Below are 16121 nucleotides of genomic sequence, written 5' to 3'. Positions count from 1 at the left end.
AGTCTTACTGGTTTGGCATCAAGTTTTAGTGGTATGCGGTGCTCGCATAATTCTGGATCCACTCCCTTCAGATCTTTATACTTCTCGAACAATGCTTTGCCTTTTTCCTTGATCTCCGGCTTCAAATGTTTGTTGATCTTAATCATTCTTGGTTCTTCCTTTGAGCCAAGATTCCATTCTTCAAATTCTTGATCGTCTGAAAGCAATTTGGTCCACCTCCTTTTCTCTTGGCCAATGATTCAACTTCCTTCTCTATTCAAATGCCCGCAGCATAATCATTAACCAACGTCTAGAAGATCATTCTGAAGATCCTGTTGTGGTACTACTGGGATTTCTTCATTCACCTTTGAATGATCCTCTGAGCTGGTTTTTGCTCTCCCACCGAGCTTTTGAGTTACAGATTGGTTTGGTTCCCGACCATCTATTTGGACTGATCTTTCCCCAACGCTTACTTTAGTGAACTGGTCTGGATACTATTGTTTATGTCGTTCTGCTTGTTGTTCGTCCATTAGCACCACATTGAGGTCGATCTCTGTTAAAGGAAAAATGTTCATAGAGACTAACATCCTCTCGATCTTTTTGTACCATATTTCTTATAGAGCCCTTCCAATCTTAATGCCTTTCTCCATGATCTTGTGTTATCTGTTTTGACCTGGATTCTCTTGTTGGAGCATTGGATGGTTAGTGTTTGGTTTGCATAATCATATATAGCCCCACCGATTTTTAACCATGGCCTTCCTTATAACATTCCATAAGCCCCTTGGAGATCCAACACCAAGAAATTGGTTTTGAATTTCTCTTTCCCCACCCTTATTTGCATGTTTTCAATAAGACCCGCGGCTTGGACTACCCTGTGATCTGCCATCCTTATTCTGAATGGAGTTGGCTCATCTCGGCTATTCCCAGCTTTTGTCAAAGATGCTCACCGAGAATATTCACTCTTGCTCCCCCATCCAGAATAACACCAGATAGAGATTCCCATTGATTTTGAAGCTTATAGTCTATTTGGATTACTAGAACCTCATCATCTCTGATAGCTGCTAAATCCCTTATTCTGGCATCTGCTTTAGCTTTTCTCTTTTGTCTAATAAAATTGGCTGCCTTAGGCAATGTGCATCGAATGTCATCCAACTCTACAGTTAGTTTATGAATCTGATCACAGACCTTGACATATATCTCATCCTTCTCATTGCTCGAGCTCCCAGTGTCCAAACCAGAAGACTTCTCTTGAGAATCTTCACAGTTTCACTCCATTGGTTCTCTTGTAGTTACTGGCTAGCTTTGTGATGAATCCACCTGATTCTTTCCCAATCCACTATTTCCAGCCTTGGTCAAGTCTGCTCTGACTTGCCTTGATTCTTCTCTCAAACTCTATATTGCAGCAATCATAGACTCATCTAGTGCCTTTGCTGCTTTCTCTAGTTTTGGTTCTGAAGGCTGAAATGGTATTTTGTGAATGGTCCAAGTATCTGAACTTTCTAGTTGTTATGGCAACTTCTTTGATATATTTTTAGTGATCTTTGCTGCAAGCTCCCTTTGTTCTTGCCATTCATCTACTGCCTTTTCTTTACCCATAGCCTTCCACACTTCCCTCTGTTGTTCCCACTTTCTGGCCTCAACAGTTTGGCTATCTTCTTTAGTAGAGATTTCTTCAATAACTACTCCTCTGCTTCTTGTGACTACTCTTACCGGTACTGTCTCTAGTGGTTTCTGGTCAGCGACCTCTGGCTTTTGGTAAATCTAGACATTGAGTTGTAAAATGACCATACTTCCCACAAGTATAGCAGTTCATGTTTCTCTTGGAAAAATCTCCCCTGCCTCTACTCCTTTCAATTCCATTTTGATATCGTCCCTTCCTCCTCCAGTGCTTGTAGTAGCTTCATTTTCCCTTGTCCCACTGGCTTTATCTGCCTGGGGCGTTTCTGAATTTGTAAGGGCAATCATTGACATTTACTTTCCTTTCTTGAAGCGATGAATTCAAATTCCACAATTGTTCTAGACATGCCCAAAGGCTTTGCAATATGTGCATTGGGAACGCTCACTTGACATAAGGTCCTTTGACCTGCACTTAGAACACCATATTTATGTTTTCCTCACTGAGGTTCTTGTCTTGGCTATCTCAGCAATTTGCTTAAACATTTCTTCAATCTTCCTGGTCCAAGCTCCTTTCTTAAGTTTGCTTTTTTCCTCTGGTTCACTTGCAAAAGAACTGGAGCTGGATATGGACTCTGAACTTCCTTCAGTAGAGGATTCATCGTCACTGGGTGGAGTGCCTTCTTCTATGCCTCTTTTTCTTTTTTGCCTACTGTTACAACTTTAGTGCTCTCTATACCACACCATTGAATTTCTTGTACTTCTTGCTCTCGCACCTTCCTACTCTTGAAGCCCTTCAAGAACCAAGCTCTCATTCCTTTCTTTTTGAGGGAGGTTCTTGCAGTTGTCTGGTTAGTTCTTTTATCTTTTTCACATAACTTCTGATTGATAGCTTGCCTTGTTTGATCTTATCTAGCTCACAAAAAATATCTTTATCTTCCCTATTGTTTGTGTATTCCAGTTTGAAGGCTTTAATGAGCTTGTGATATGATCTAAGTTGACATGCTGGGTAATGGTAATACCATTTCCTAGCCGCGTCCTTCAGTGCTTGCGGAAAGTACTCCCCCCATTCATCTTCATCTATGTCTTTTAGTTCAACATACTTCTCAAAAGCTTGTATATGAACATCGGGGTCATCCTTCTTTCCTCCTTTGAATATAGGAAAGGAAATTTTTGAATTAGGAGAATGTTCCTTGGACTTGCAGATTCTGGTTTTACCTACTGGTTTATTCCCTCTTGGCTTCTTCTTGTTGTAATGATCAGTGTCAGCCTCATAGTCCTCTGTTTCTGTCTCTGTCACTATCTCTTCAATTGCTTTCTTGGTCCCCTTGTGTGTTGAGTGATAATATCTTTGGATTTGAATTATCACTCTCATCAGTCTGTCTTTGACTTTCGGATCCTTGAGTCATATTCCGTCTAGCGGCTCTTTTAGCTCGTTGACGCTTGGAATGACTGGAATGTTGTGAATCCCTTGATTCCTCAGCAGTATTCCCTCCTGGACAAACCTCAGTTTCATTCCTAGGTTGTGGATCAGTTTCAAAGCTTACTTCAATATCTTCTAGAATTGAACCGACCCTTTCTTGATTTTTCGTAAAGCGAGTTGCTGGCCTACGACCTTTGCTAGTTGTTCTAGGTGGCATTGTGAACATACAATAGCTCTAATACCAATTGGGAGATGGTTCGCCTGTCTCATAGCTATTAGCTCAAACCATTGTGATTGCCAAAATGGAATGAGCTGGATGTGTTCAGACAGCTATTCCAAGTTGGTACTTAGAATTAAAGATGTCATATTTAGAGATTTGACAATTACTGGAAAACAAGATTGAAAATGAAATGCGAAACACAAGAACTGAAAGATGAAATACTGGAACTAAAAGACTAAGACACTGTAAAGGAAACTGAAACATGGATTGTATTTCAGATATGCAGAGTACACTGGATCGTTTGATATTCCAGAAGCTGGGTTTGTCATAAAAGAAGAGAGAGAGAGAGAGAGAGAGAGAGAGAGAGAGAGAGAGAGAGAGAGAGAGAGAGAGAGAGAGAGAGAGAGAGAGAGAGAGAGAGAGAGAGAGAGCACCAAAATGATTACAAGAGCACAAGTAGCTCTGGACATAGATTAGTGTAGATTCTAAAGAGTCAAAAGCTATACAAAATGAGTAATGGGTCCTATTTATAGACTGTCTGGATGGTGTCTGACTGACTGTGCACTGTCAGTTACTGTGGTAACTCACTGTTTACTGCTTCTAGGAACTTTCTTCGCCCGCCAGTCCAACTTGGGGTTGGTTCCTGCCTTCTACATGGGTACAAGTGTTTGAGCTCCTGAATGATACAATGTAAATGGAAGAGAATCTGACAGACCCCTAAAATAAAGTAATGGGTCCTATTTATAGTCTTCCTAATTGAGTTTTGATTGCTGCGCACTGTATCATTTATCGTGGTAACTATCCATAGTTATTGCTTTAGGAAGCCCCCAGTCTAGCCATCCCCCCCCGCGCAACCCAAAAAAAAGAAGGAAAAATGGTAAGGGTGTGGAGGTCAAATTATGGATTTAGCTTATGGCTAAGTGTTTTAGAAGCAATTATTCCTTTTAAGGACAAGATTTGGAACGCATTTGGAATGGTCCATGGTGGTGTAGTGCGACAGTGAATCGAGGCGCAGTGCTACCGCAGAACAGATCGACGAATGTCAATGCGTCTCTCTTTTTCTCTCCCTTGGTCAGAGGGGAGGCTCTCATGCAGCTGCATAATCTCTCTCTCTCTCTCTCTCTCTCTCCTTCCTTTATTTATTCCTAGCAAGGTAGGCTCGAAGTCTCTCTCTCTCTCTCTCTCTCTCTGGTTTGTGAGGATGCCATCCCTATGGGAGATAGAGACTACCATGGCGAAACTGATGCCATGCTAGACATCTTGTTAGCCAACATACGCCTGTTTGGGAACTGGTTAGAGAGAGCCCTCCTTGCATGCTAACTCAAGGTAGGGTAGCGGATTGAAGAGAGAGAGAGAGAGAGAGAGAGAGAGAGAGAGAGAGAGAGAGAGAGAGAGAGAGAGAGAGAGAGAGAGAGAGAGAGAGAGAGAGAGAGACGTAGATGAGGCCGTTCTCTACATGCCGACATAGGTCTAGGTAGTAGACGGGCAAGTGAGATAGCGATCGCGTTAGGAGGCAACACTGCCATCACCAAGTGCCTATTCCTCAATGCAAACTGGAAGGGAAAGGCTGCAATGATTGTGCAGAGTTGCCCTATTGGTTGTAGTTGTGTGGTGCCTTGCCGTGCAAGGTATGGTGTGTGTGTGTGTGTGTGTGTGTGAGAGAGAGAGAGAGAGAGAGAGAGAGAGAGAGAGAGAGAGAGAGAGAGAGAGAGAGAGAGAGAGAGAGAGAGAGAGAGAGAGAGAGAGAGAGAGAGAGATATGAAATGAAGACTGCGCAAACATAATGATTGCAATTTGGCGGCCACGTAGAGTAGATGATGGCGACAACACCTCTTCTTTTGTATTCAAATTCAAAGATTCCTTGGGAATCTAATTGAGACGTTAATTGTTTGTAGTGTGTACCCAGTAGTGACTGCTTTTTCTTGCAATCGTTCACCTTTAAAATTTCCTTTAATGATGCTCCAGTCAATAAAGGCTTCCAAATTCAATGGAATGGTATCTGTCTACAATTCTGGACTCATTTGTAATGAAGGAATCTAAAAGGATCTTCCCAAGCTTAAAGGGGAAAAGGGGTGAAGTGACACGTGGAGGAAGGAGAGGGAAGGGTAGATATTTTTGGTGTGTCGGCTAACGATTATTACACACACTATCATGTGCATAGAGAGAGAGAGAGAGAGAGAGAGAGAGAGAGAGAGAGAGAGAGAGAGAGAGAGAGAGAGGATTTTATCATGTGTCTTGAGCTTGATCTCTCGGTGCGTGATTAGTGGGAGGGTGTAGTGTGTGTGTGTGAGGCAGATGGGCCTACAACTACGTGATCGGGGGTGTGGGGAGGTATAACTTCGTATATTCATCACAACAAACAAAAGTTTAATGCACAAAGTATACATATACTATAAGTCAAGTAACTAACCTCTTTAATGACACACTATCAATAAAGCAAACAACCTCTAAAAGGAGCATGGACATCTACTACTTTGGGGTAAACATATGGTAAGAAAATGTGCATGATGACTCAACTCATGTTATTTACAATCCAAGATAACCCCCTTCTGGAAGCACGAGTATGGTACTCTATCAATTTGGCAAAAAACATCAAAACCTCAATTTATCTAAAATGAGAAGTTAAGGTAAGTCATTTTAGATAAACAAGTCTTTGTTGATATTCAATTAGCAAACATTTGTTGTAAGATAGCTGAGTAACATTCCATTTTTGTAGCTACCTATATGTATTGTGTGACCAAGCGACCCTGTGTGCTCATAAGGATGTTCGTATCGATTCGTACGAGATGTGTTCGATTTGCTACAAAAAAGATAGTGGGTAACATTCTATTTTTGTAGCTACCTATATTTACTACGAAGTGTGAAAATATGCTCTAACATAACCGAACAGCCTCTCATATGTATTTAATACATATTTCTACTTGGGAATGTGAATGCTTTAGCACGAGAACCTCAAAATTGACCCAAGTCTACGTAGGAGTGTCAAACATGGCTCTAATACATCCGAATTAACTCCAATGGTCAACTTAACAATTGAAATTATAATCGCCTTATTGTTGAGCTTTCCAAGCTTTGACCCATGGCACACATTCTTGCTATCAGCAAACTACTCAAATGTTTTAAAAATGTAAATTTATTGGAATAAAATGTTTCAACAAGATTTTCTCTACTGTTTTGTGCTACCTTGCGCTGTACGCATTGCCAACGCATGAGCAAGACATTTATGGTTCAGTTTGTGTAGCTCATTATTATCATCAACAAAGCAAATAAGTTGTTGCCAAATCACCTCCAACCTTGTGCCTTTAGACATTTTATCAACTAGTACAGCCGGCCGCCTCGACGGCCTCTCTCTCTCTCCCCCTCTCCCCTCTTTATTGTGTGCAAAGGGGCTTATTTTAGTTTTGAACTTTAGCCTTCAGGTCGCAGATTGCGACACGCGTAAAAGGCTCCCTTTTCCGCCATATATTATGTTAATAGATTAATAGATAGTAGATAGATTATGTTAGTAGATAGTAGATGTTAGTAGATGCCTACATGTGATAAAATTAGCCAAATGAAATCTTGTGCCTTTAGACATTTCATCAATCTACTCGTAAATGAACACGTGAAGAGTTCTGATTTTTCAAGCGAGAGCGTTGTTCGAAAGGGCGATGGCGGGGCTCTATTCGTTCCGTCAGGGATTCAAGTTACAAGAGAAGACATCCAAGTCGTACTCCTGCCGTTGTAAAGGGCTCCGAGCACCTCCATAGTTGGCACAGGTGAATGCTCTGGACCTTGAAATTGGTCAGAGAATTCTTTCTTGTGATCACGTTGTACTCATAAAGCTTAAAGGCGTTTGTAGCCTTGTGTGTGTGTCTGAGAGAGAGAGAGAGAGAGAGAGAGAGAGAGAGAGAGAGAGAGAGAGAGAGAGAGAGAGAGAGAGAGAGAGAGAGGTGATTCGCAGGTGTGTTTATGCTGAAAACATGATCATGAAACTCTCTTTGTCTTCTTGACCATCACTCTCAGTCGTATTTAGGGCTAACCTGATGGTGGAAGATTGACCTGGCACTTCAGACCCACATGAAAAAGAGAAAGGAATAGTCAGATGCTTTTGTTCTTGTACTGCCTTCCTTGCACGAATTTGGTTTTGAACTGGGGCATTGGATTACATAGATGTGTGCTTCTCCAAGGAGCAGACATCTGTCCTACCCTATCCAACCATTGTTACAGCTCAAAACACATGAAGATTGGAGGCTTGAGAAGTTATTTAAGTTGCCACAGGTTGCTAACAATGTATATGTGCCGCATCAAAGCTTGTCTGTCCCACCTGAACAATAGGCATTGCTTTTACTTATTTTGTGAAGATCCTCTCCCTTCCTTTATCTTTGCAGATACAAGAAATCCTTACCTTCGTAAATAGAGGACCAATCAATTTAATTCTTCTCAGAAATGCCTCAGGATCAGAGGGCTATTGCTCTTTTCAAAGAAGCTTCTTATAGCTTATTCCCGTTTTTATCAGGCCGTAAATTGTTTAAAAAGCAAGCCGCAACATCAGATCCTAGTACAGGTCAGTCTGATGCGGAACCGGTGGATATGGCTAATCAGTTGTTTTACTATCTGGCTCCTGCAGTTCTATCTTCGTCTCAAATCCCTAGTGCTTCTTCTTGTCAAAGCCCAAACCATAGTCATTGCCCTCCTAGTGGTAAGGTCCTTGTATGTGGACGGAGACGTGAAATGGAGGACATGGCTACTATTGTACCATCATTTTTTCAGCAGCATCACGACTCTTCAAAGAGATTTTTACGTATGGCAGAAGTTGAGGTCAAACCTGCCTCTGATCTACACTTCTTTGCTGTCTATGATGGTCATGGAGGTTCACAGGTTAGTATGGTGAAATTGGAAATTGGTAAGCTTCTATATGGCTGCTTGATGAGCTTGCATGTGACCGTATGCGCTCTCTTTGCTGTAGGCCTCGAAATTTTGTATGGAAAGGCTGCATCATGTCCTTGCTGAAGAGCTGTCTGCCGCCTTGCCCCGGGCAAAGGAGTTCAACAAAGAACCTTCTGAGGGCTCCACTGCATTTTGTATGTGGGAGAAGGCAATGGCCTCCTGCTTCTCAAAAATGGACAGAGAGGTTGGAGGTGTGTGCCCCAATGGACACTGCTGGGATATGGATAGAGTTGCAACTTGTTGTTGGGATAGTATAGCTCCTGGAAGTGTGGGAACAACCGCAATAGTTGCCGTTGTCAGCTCTTGCCAGATTGTGGTGGCAAATTGTGGAGATTCTCGAGCTGTTCTGTGCAGAGGAGGCAAAGTTGTCCCTCTCCCTAGGGATCACAAGGTGCTTACGCTCTGCAATTTTTGTTTAGTGGAGAGCAGAGGCTCTTCTGGTTGAAAAGGGAACCCCATACCCATGTCTTTGTTTTATTGTTTGTTGTGAGTGTTGTGGGTCTTTTTTTTGACATTACGTTTGTTCACAGAACCCTGTAACAAGTGGCTCGATCGTAGTGCTGCCATTTCTAATATGCTGGATCACAGCTGCTAGCAGTGAGCTTCTGCTTTCTCTGCTTCTATCAGAAGGTGCTTTATATGAGCGAGCCCGAGGAGAACTATGCATATACAGTCGCAACCTTTGCGTGGCCCTCAGTAGGTTCACGTCAATTTGGTGGCAAGTCAACCTTTGCTTGACCCTGGTTACTTTCATCTCAATTACAGTTCTCTTGGCAATGACACCTTGATGTTCAATTCCTGCAAAGCCTAGACGAAAATAGTCACAAGACATAACCAATTAAAGTTGGGGCCTCCATATCTTTGCATATTCAGAGTTGATTATAGAATACATGGCTGCTTGCTATCAACGTGGTTTCGGCCTCAACAAATTCAAATGAGGGTTTATTGGGTGACTGTCCAGGCGCACATGAGATTGTGGGTCGGGTTTCGATGCTGGCTTAATGGGCACCCTTGTTGAAGGACCCTTACCAGAGGAATTCTCCTCCTCCAGCAGGTAGGCACCAATGGAATCATATCTGTGTGCGCACATGCGCGAGGGAGAGAGTTGTTGCTTGGTGTGTTGTTATCACAAAAAAATGAGAGGCTCGTAGGAAACGTAATCCAAGGCAGGAAGAAACATGTAGTTTTGCCGCTGCAGAAACCATAAAGAGAGTGTGAACAGAAAGCATACTCTATATTACTTTATGAACAGAAAGCGTACACTTTATGTATGAGTTTCAGATTGCTTGTTGTGCAAGGCCGAATGGGTGATCATGTTTTATCTTTCGTCTAAAAGTTTAGCTCTATCTCGTGTCATTCTTGTCAAAGAGATTGAAGTTTGAGGAACAGTTTTTCCTTACATCTATGATGAAGTGTTTGAAGTTGTGTTAAGTGCCTTGGTCGAGTGTGCGCTTGCTTTGTTTGTTTAGGTTTTGTAGGTATGGTGTTCTTGTCTTTCTTGTATATATGTGTCTGCACACATGTGCGACAGCATCTATACTGCGAGACTTGACACTCACGTGTGAGGTACAATTTTTTGAATCAGTTTGAGGTAGAATTAGACAAGTGGACTTCCATTTTGGCAGCCAGATAGAAATGATGAAGCCGATCGCATTGAAGCTGCTGGTGGACAAGTCTTAAATTGGAATGGCAATCGAGTGGGGGGTCTTCTAGCTGTTTCTAGATCGATAGGTGGGCCAATAAACTTTGTGCAGAAGACATCAACACAGTTTTTTACTCATACAAGTCGACGTCTTCTTGTGTTCTTGTGCATGCAGGTGATCGTTATTTGAAACAGTATGTTGTGTCGGAGCCAGAGGTGACATGTATGGAAAGGTGGAAAGAGGACGAGTGCTTGATCTTAGCCAGTGATGGTCTCTGGGATGTCATAAGCAGTGACACTGCGGGTGAGATTGTTCGGAAACGGCTTGAGTCATCGAGAAATAAACGCGTTGCTGGAAGTTTCTTACTTGGAGAGGATCCAGCATCTACTTCTGCTGCTGCTTTGCTGGTGAAGCTCGCATACAGTCGGGGTAGCAAAGATAACATCAGTGTGGTGATTGTTGACTTAAAAGTCTGATTCCATTGTATCAGTTTTGAGTGGGTGCATATAGCCATCGATGTCATTATTTTCCCACATTGCAGTTGGGTTTTGGCTGAATCAGCTCACTTCTTTTAGGTCTCTACAATCTGAGTTCATTATAAAATCTTTTGGAACATTTAAAATGCAGAAGTTAAGGGTGATTGTGTAGAAGGTGTGAAGCCTCGTAGATTGGGAGCATCACAAAACTCGGTATACTTTCTATGTAAAGGGGTTGTCTTGAATGCATGCAAGCTGTACAAAGATTGGATTTAAATTTAGCAAGAATCTCACATTGTATGAAAACATGATTTAAAAATACAAATGGCATTTTTAGAAGAGTCTGTGGTGATCATCAGACAAGAGTTGTCCTCTTTGTATGAAACTGGTCTTGCTTGGTTGCCGTTGCTATAGAACATCCATAGAACTTCTGAGAGAGAGAGAGAGAGAGAGAGAGAGAGAGAGAGAGAGAGAGAGAGAGAGAGAGAGAGAGAGAGAGTAACTTGTTGTCACAGTCGGAGGGAACAAAAAGTCTTAGTTGTTGATCATTGAACGTGGTGCAAATCATATTTGAGGAGGAAAACGTTGTGATAAAGTGTTGTCTTGATGCTACAAAAGGGTTATGTAGAGGAGAACGTTGGGTTGCAATATATTAGATGCATTGTCAAACAAGGACATATAGATTCACATCAACCACTCTAAACATGTACATAGTGCATTGAGTATTGCAATACATAAGTTGAATTGCTGAATGTGAGAGAAGAAATGCGTGTGTATTTGATATATAGATTCGATGATCGAGATTGAGCATGCACTAAGAAAAACTTGTCGCTAAATTAAACTTAAGGAAGCATTGACAACCTCAAAAAACACAGAAAGCAGCAACATACTTTAAAAATTGATTTGCACTATCGACTTGGTAATCGTGTACGAGTGTCTTCCAATTGTGCAAGCTGGAGGACAATGTTTGAATCAAGCTACATAAAAATAATGTGAATAGTTTAACATTTCGTCTTGCAGTTCACAGAAGTGCCATATAAATGTATGATGGAGGATTGGCACTTTAGACTCTCCAAAAATTATAAGAAACGGAAGCCATGCCTTGCGTCGTAGGATTTATGTGCTAAACCAAGTCAACGCATAGGCGTGGGGAATTGGATGCAGATAACGAACCTGGTAGTGTTGTCGAGCTGGAGTTGTGCTTGTGCAGTCGAAACGTCCACTGTTGTGAATATATATCCTTTCTGTCGCACACAAAACATGAGTTTAACAAAAATACAAAAGATGCAAGATATAGATTAAACTTTTAGGGAAGCAGAGCTAACTTTATGTTCTACGTGGTGTAGGGTTTATTGTAGTAATGAGTTCTCAATTCATAAGCTCTAACGCAATCGCTACATCATAGGAGCGGAGGAGCAGAGCTAACTTTATTTTCTATGCCATAGACGGTGTGGGGTTTATTGTAGTAATGAGTTCTTAATTCACAAGCTTCGACTCAATCAATAGGCAGGAGATAGATTTAAGTTAAAGAGAAGCAAAGGTAACTTTATGTTCTATGTCATAGACAGTCTAGGGTTTATTATAGTGATGAGCTCTCAGTCCATAAGCTTCGGTGCAATCTTTACAATGGAATCACTTAATCATTAGGCTATGGATACTGAGTTGGGGGTGCCTTATTTAGTTGTTTCGACTCTACACTATACTATTTAAATAAAGAACTTAAAGCGTTTTAACGCAATATTAGCTTTGTATTCTACTAAAATCTATTAAGCTGAGGCAGATGTGACAGTGGGACATACATAGATGGTCTCCCAAGCCTGTGTATTGGTACTTAATGAGGTAGAAGCAAAAGTTGGCATCACGAGTGTGACAATGCTCAATTAGATGGTGATGTGCTCGATGAGGACATCGAGCTCTCTTTGGGGAGGGTGAGTGTTACGGGTCTCTCTCCAGGTCATCTCGAGACCCTCCATAGAGGTTATATATAGATCAGAGAGAGGAGCGCGGAAGGATCTGCAAGGTTTGGCTTGCGGGGAGCAATTGGCGCTTGCGGGTTATCTTACAGGTCTGCCCTGTTTCGCCTGTAGAGGCCGCGTGCTGACCTGTGAGGTAGCCGCATGCTATGGGTTTTCATAGTAGATTTAGAGACGTAGGGCTGTTGCTTCTTTGTTTTGAGCATTGGCGCCCACAGTGGGCTATGGTGATGCTTCCCATTGCGAGGGTTGAGTTGATTACGCAGTACAATGAACGTTTGCGTAGCAGAGCCAACTCAAAAATTGGCTTTATCTGACAAGAAAATAATTCTAAATGAATTATTGGATTTATAAGTGAGAGGGTTTTCTCACTTGGAACACCAAGAAAAATAATTCTAAATGAATTATTGGAATTTTAAGTGAGGGTTTTTCTCACTGGAGACATCCGAGTACAGAGTGTTTTTAGTGCGTCATTCAGAGTAATGGCGGGAGCATCGAGAACGGGAATATCTGTAAGGTCACCAGGAACGGGTACTTCTGATGCGTCACACCGGATTGGTGACAACCTGACAAGGAGCATCGGAAAGAAGTATCTGACCATCGGGGAACGGACATCTCTAATGCGTCATAGGATGGGTGACATAGAGCATCGCGAAGGAGATTGTACCGAAAGTTCGGTAGGAAAGGACTAGGTGATGGGTATTCCTGATGCGTCATAAGGTGGGTGACGGGTGCATCGGAAAGGGAATATCCATAGTCGAGAGGAAATTCCGAACCGTGTTAGAATTGTGCACAAGGAAAAGCAAGCACTTGAATGAAGACGGGTTCAAAGGAAACTTTGAAGAAAAACATATGCTTTTTGAGAAAGCGGGATTGCATTTCGGGAAAGCAGATACTTTCCCGCGAGGAAGTCTATGTGTGCATTGCAACTGTGCGTGTGATTGCATCTAGGGACGCCTGGGAAGTGCTGTGAAAGCTTTGTTTTTAACTTATAAGGTTTCATTGAGTTTTTGGGCAGATTCAGACCATTTTTAAAGGTGACCGGCCGCCCACTTAATAAGTGGGCAGCCTATGATTAAATAAAGCAGTAAAAACCAGCCAAGCGATTTTTCTCTCCCTTTTTTGGCAGAAGAGCGAAAAAAAAAACAGAAAACAGAAAAAACGGCCGCGATCTCTACGCGAGCAACCAATGCTCTGTTATCTTTGTCGTGGCCAGGGAGCTATAAAAGCATCACATGCCCTCTCCCAAAGGGAAGACCAATTTTCGCAAGGAGATGCTGCTGCAGATTTCACCTGCAAAGAAGACGTTGTTGGTGATGCCCATGGCTGCCCCAAGTGTACCAGATGTCGCCAAGACCCAGTGCGCGAGTTCCCTCGCGAAGAATTGCCCATGGAGCGTGTTTCCATCGTGACAAGCTGCTGTTTTTCTCTGTTTTCAGCCCATAAACGTCGTAGACGGGGCTGATTTATGAGAAGGAACCCGAGAACAAACCTCTTTTGTGTGTAGGATTGGAAGAGAGGATTTTCTATGTAGAGATCTCTTCCGGGAAATTGCTTTTCGAGAACCGAGTTGCATTTCGAGCATGAGGACTTTAAAGGTAACGATTTTCATGTTATGATCTTTGAGTGTTTGTTTGCAGGTGAACTTTCTCTACGTGATGGAGTAGGAGCAAAGGAAGGCATGAGCCTCTGCAGGAGAAGCGCTCTGAGAGCCAGATCCGCCCAAGGGTTTCGTACCCGAGATTGGGAAGTAGATTCACGAATCTGAGAGTGATAGACTCTCGAGTTGGGTTAAAAAACTTGAGATTCCCGTGGAGGACTTCGTGTCCGAAAAAGCAGAGTTGTTCTATAGGAAGAGGACTCTGGGAGCAGAGTCAGAAAAAGGTTGCAGGGATGCCATGCCCTGAGTCTGGAAGGTGAAACCCAGAGGCGAGAACCTTGATTCTCAAGGATTTGAAATAAGGAACAGAAGTTCCTTGGAATAGGGTTTTGCCCTAGGATTAGGAAGCCGAGGCTTCCGAGAACCATCAAGTCTTATTCTAGAACGAATGCGGTAATACGTTCGGTTCAAGTGCTTGTATAGACTTCTTCTCAGTAATAAAGATACTATTACGGGGGGGACCAGCTCATCTTCTGGTCCCAGTACTGTGTCCATCTTCTCACTCTCTATCTCTCTCTCTCTCTCTATCTATGTCTGTATATCCTCTGGCTTTAGTAATAAGTGATAAATCTTATTTATCCGAATGTATTTTATATTGCTATGCGCTCCTGTTTGTGACAGTGGTATCAGAGCATGGTCTCCTCTTTTTCTCTGTAAAGGAGGACAACTTTGGAAAGATACTGGAAGAAGTCATGACAAGCCAAGAGAGAAGAAAGCAGGCGGAACCTAAGCCCTGCAGGAAAAGCTCGCAGAGTTGGGAAAATTTTTCTCTTTGCAAGAAGTCGACATAAGACTTGGGATTCTCTGAGAAGGCGACAAGAGCATGATGCTCAAGGACCTAGAGAATCCAAGGAGCGGAATGCTCAAGATCCTTCAGAATCTAGAAAATATCCATGAACATCAATCTAGAACCATAGCCATGAAATCCCGTCATTCCAGGAAGGATATGAAGAAGGTCTTTAGACGTAAGAACACTCTGGTCAAGTTTGATACTTTTGACGGAAGGGAAGATGTCCCGAAAGCTACCGCTTTCATTTGCAGTTTGAAGTTGCCTTTGCAAACGACAATTTCTGAAAAGCGTCGAAGGTGAGGCATGTGATCAAACACCTCAAGGGGATTGCAAGTACTTGGTCATATACCAAAGCTCTGCAAGGAACTTACAACAAGACTTGGATTCAATTCAAGGTTGAATTTTCCGACAAATTTTTTTCCTCTACACTTTGAGGAAGGCATCCAAAAAGATTGGGATCCGTTTGTCCAATAGGAACACGAACGAGTGAAAGCAAGTAGTGGTTCACTCTTGCCAAGGTAGCTCCACTCTTGATCCTCTCTAAGGAAGGAAAAATGAAGAAATTCAACAAAGGACTTTTGCCAGAATTTTGCAGACACATCTGTAAGATACTTTGTAGCAGATGGTGGAGTCAGCAATAAAAGCTGAAAGTATACACCTCTACCCATAGAATTTAATCCCCGCTGTGGGACGGGAACCATTGAACACAGAAACATCAAATTTTTGTTATCCCTCCTCGAAGGATACGTTGCTATTCGGAGAAAGTTTGGAGTAAGGGAATTCAATCTAACTCCTGAGTTTTTGAAACGAAGACCCTCGAACCTTAAGTGAGAGGGCAGGTCTTTGATCAAAGTTAAATCTTTGAGGAACTCATAAACTGTGTATTGGTGTTATGCACGAGATATGCATGTGTCTAACCAGGACAATCGCTCTCTAGTGTTTATGAGAGTAGAATTGAGTCGAAACATTGCTTTATGCGATGAATTGGTTTGCTCAACTAGTCGGAAGGTCAACTGATCTGGTACCCGGTAGTTCTCCAACAAATTACCTGCTATTGTGGGTAGGACGGCAGAAAGGAAGGGACCATTCCAAGATTTCAACCAAGAAAAGCTTTAACTAAGCTTGAGTACCTTATGAACCAACACCCCCTACCCGGTAAGGGAAGACATGGTAGTACTTTTCGCACAAGTGAATGAACACTCTCTTTACGAGGGAAGGAACAAGCGACGGCTACGGCTTGTGCTCGAGGAATCCAAGGATTGAAATCCTAGTTTATTTGATGAGCGGGTTTTTCTCTAAGATCGAGCCAAGGGATCGTCAGGTTGAGCGTCTTTGCTCTAAGGATCTTACGAAGGAAAGATAATTTCTCAGGTTCACCGAAACTCTAACACAACTTAAGAATTATGTACACCTT

The 16121-nt window shown here is 42.3% G+C and overlaps 1 protein-coding gene across 8 annotated transcripts; it reads left to right on the top strand.

The window, feature by feature from the left end:
* Positions 1–6812: 6812 nt before the first annotated feature.
* Positions 6813–10590, top strand: LOC147423913 (protein phosphatase 2C 56-like). 8 transcript variants are annotated; one of them, XR_015186596.1, is made up of 6 exons: positions 6813–6994; positions 7180–8096; positions 8185–8556; positions 8696–9219; positions 9791–9896; positions 9983–10010. XR_015186596.1 is itself a non-coding variant. In XM_086501609.1 (5 exons), the coding sequence occupies exons 2-5, from the start codon at positions 7665–7667 to the stop codon at positions 10282–10284; spliced, it is 1212 nt and encodes a 403-aa protein (XP_086357735.1). In that variant the 5' UTR covers positions 6818–6994; positions 7607–7664; the 3' UTR covers positions 10285–10590. The 8 variants fall into 8 exon arrangements, 5 of the variants coding, with proteins under 5 accessions (XP_086357738.1, XP_086357735.1, XP_086357734.1 ...); XR_015186595.1 differs by lacking the exon at positions 9983–10010 and having other exon boundaries at positions 9791–9924; XR_015186597.1 differs by lacking the exon at positions 9983–10010 and having other exon boundaries at positions 9795–9907.
* The last annotated feature ends 5531 nt before the right edge of the window (positions 10591–16121 follow it).

This window comes from Adiantum capillus-veneris, chromosome 26 (assembly GCF_014529385.1).
Source record: "Adiantum capillus-veneris isolate H3 chromosome 26, ASM1452938v2, whole genome shotgun sequence".
In the NCBI taxonomy this organism is placed as follows: domain Eukaryota; kingdom Viridiplantae; phylum Streptophyta; class Polypodiopsida; order Polypodiales; family Pteridaceae; genus Adiantum; species Adiantum capillus-veneris.
The sequence above is the reverse complement of the archived record's forward strand: the minus strand, read 5'-3'. Positions and strand labels throughout refer to the sequence as shown.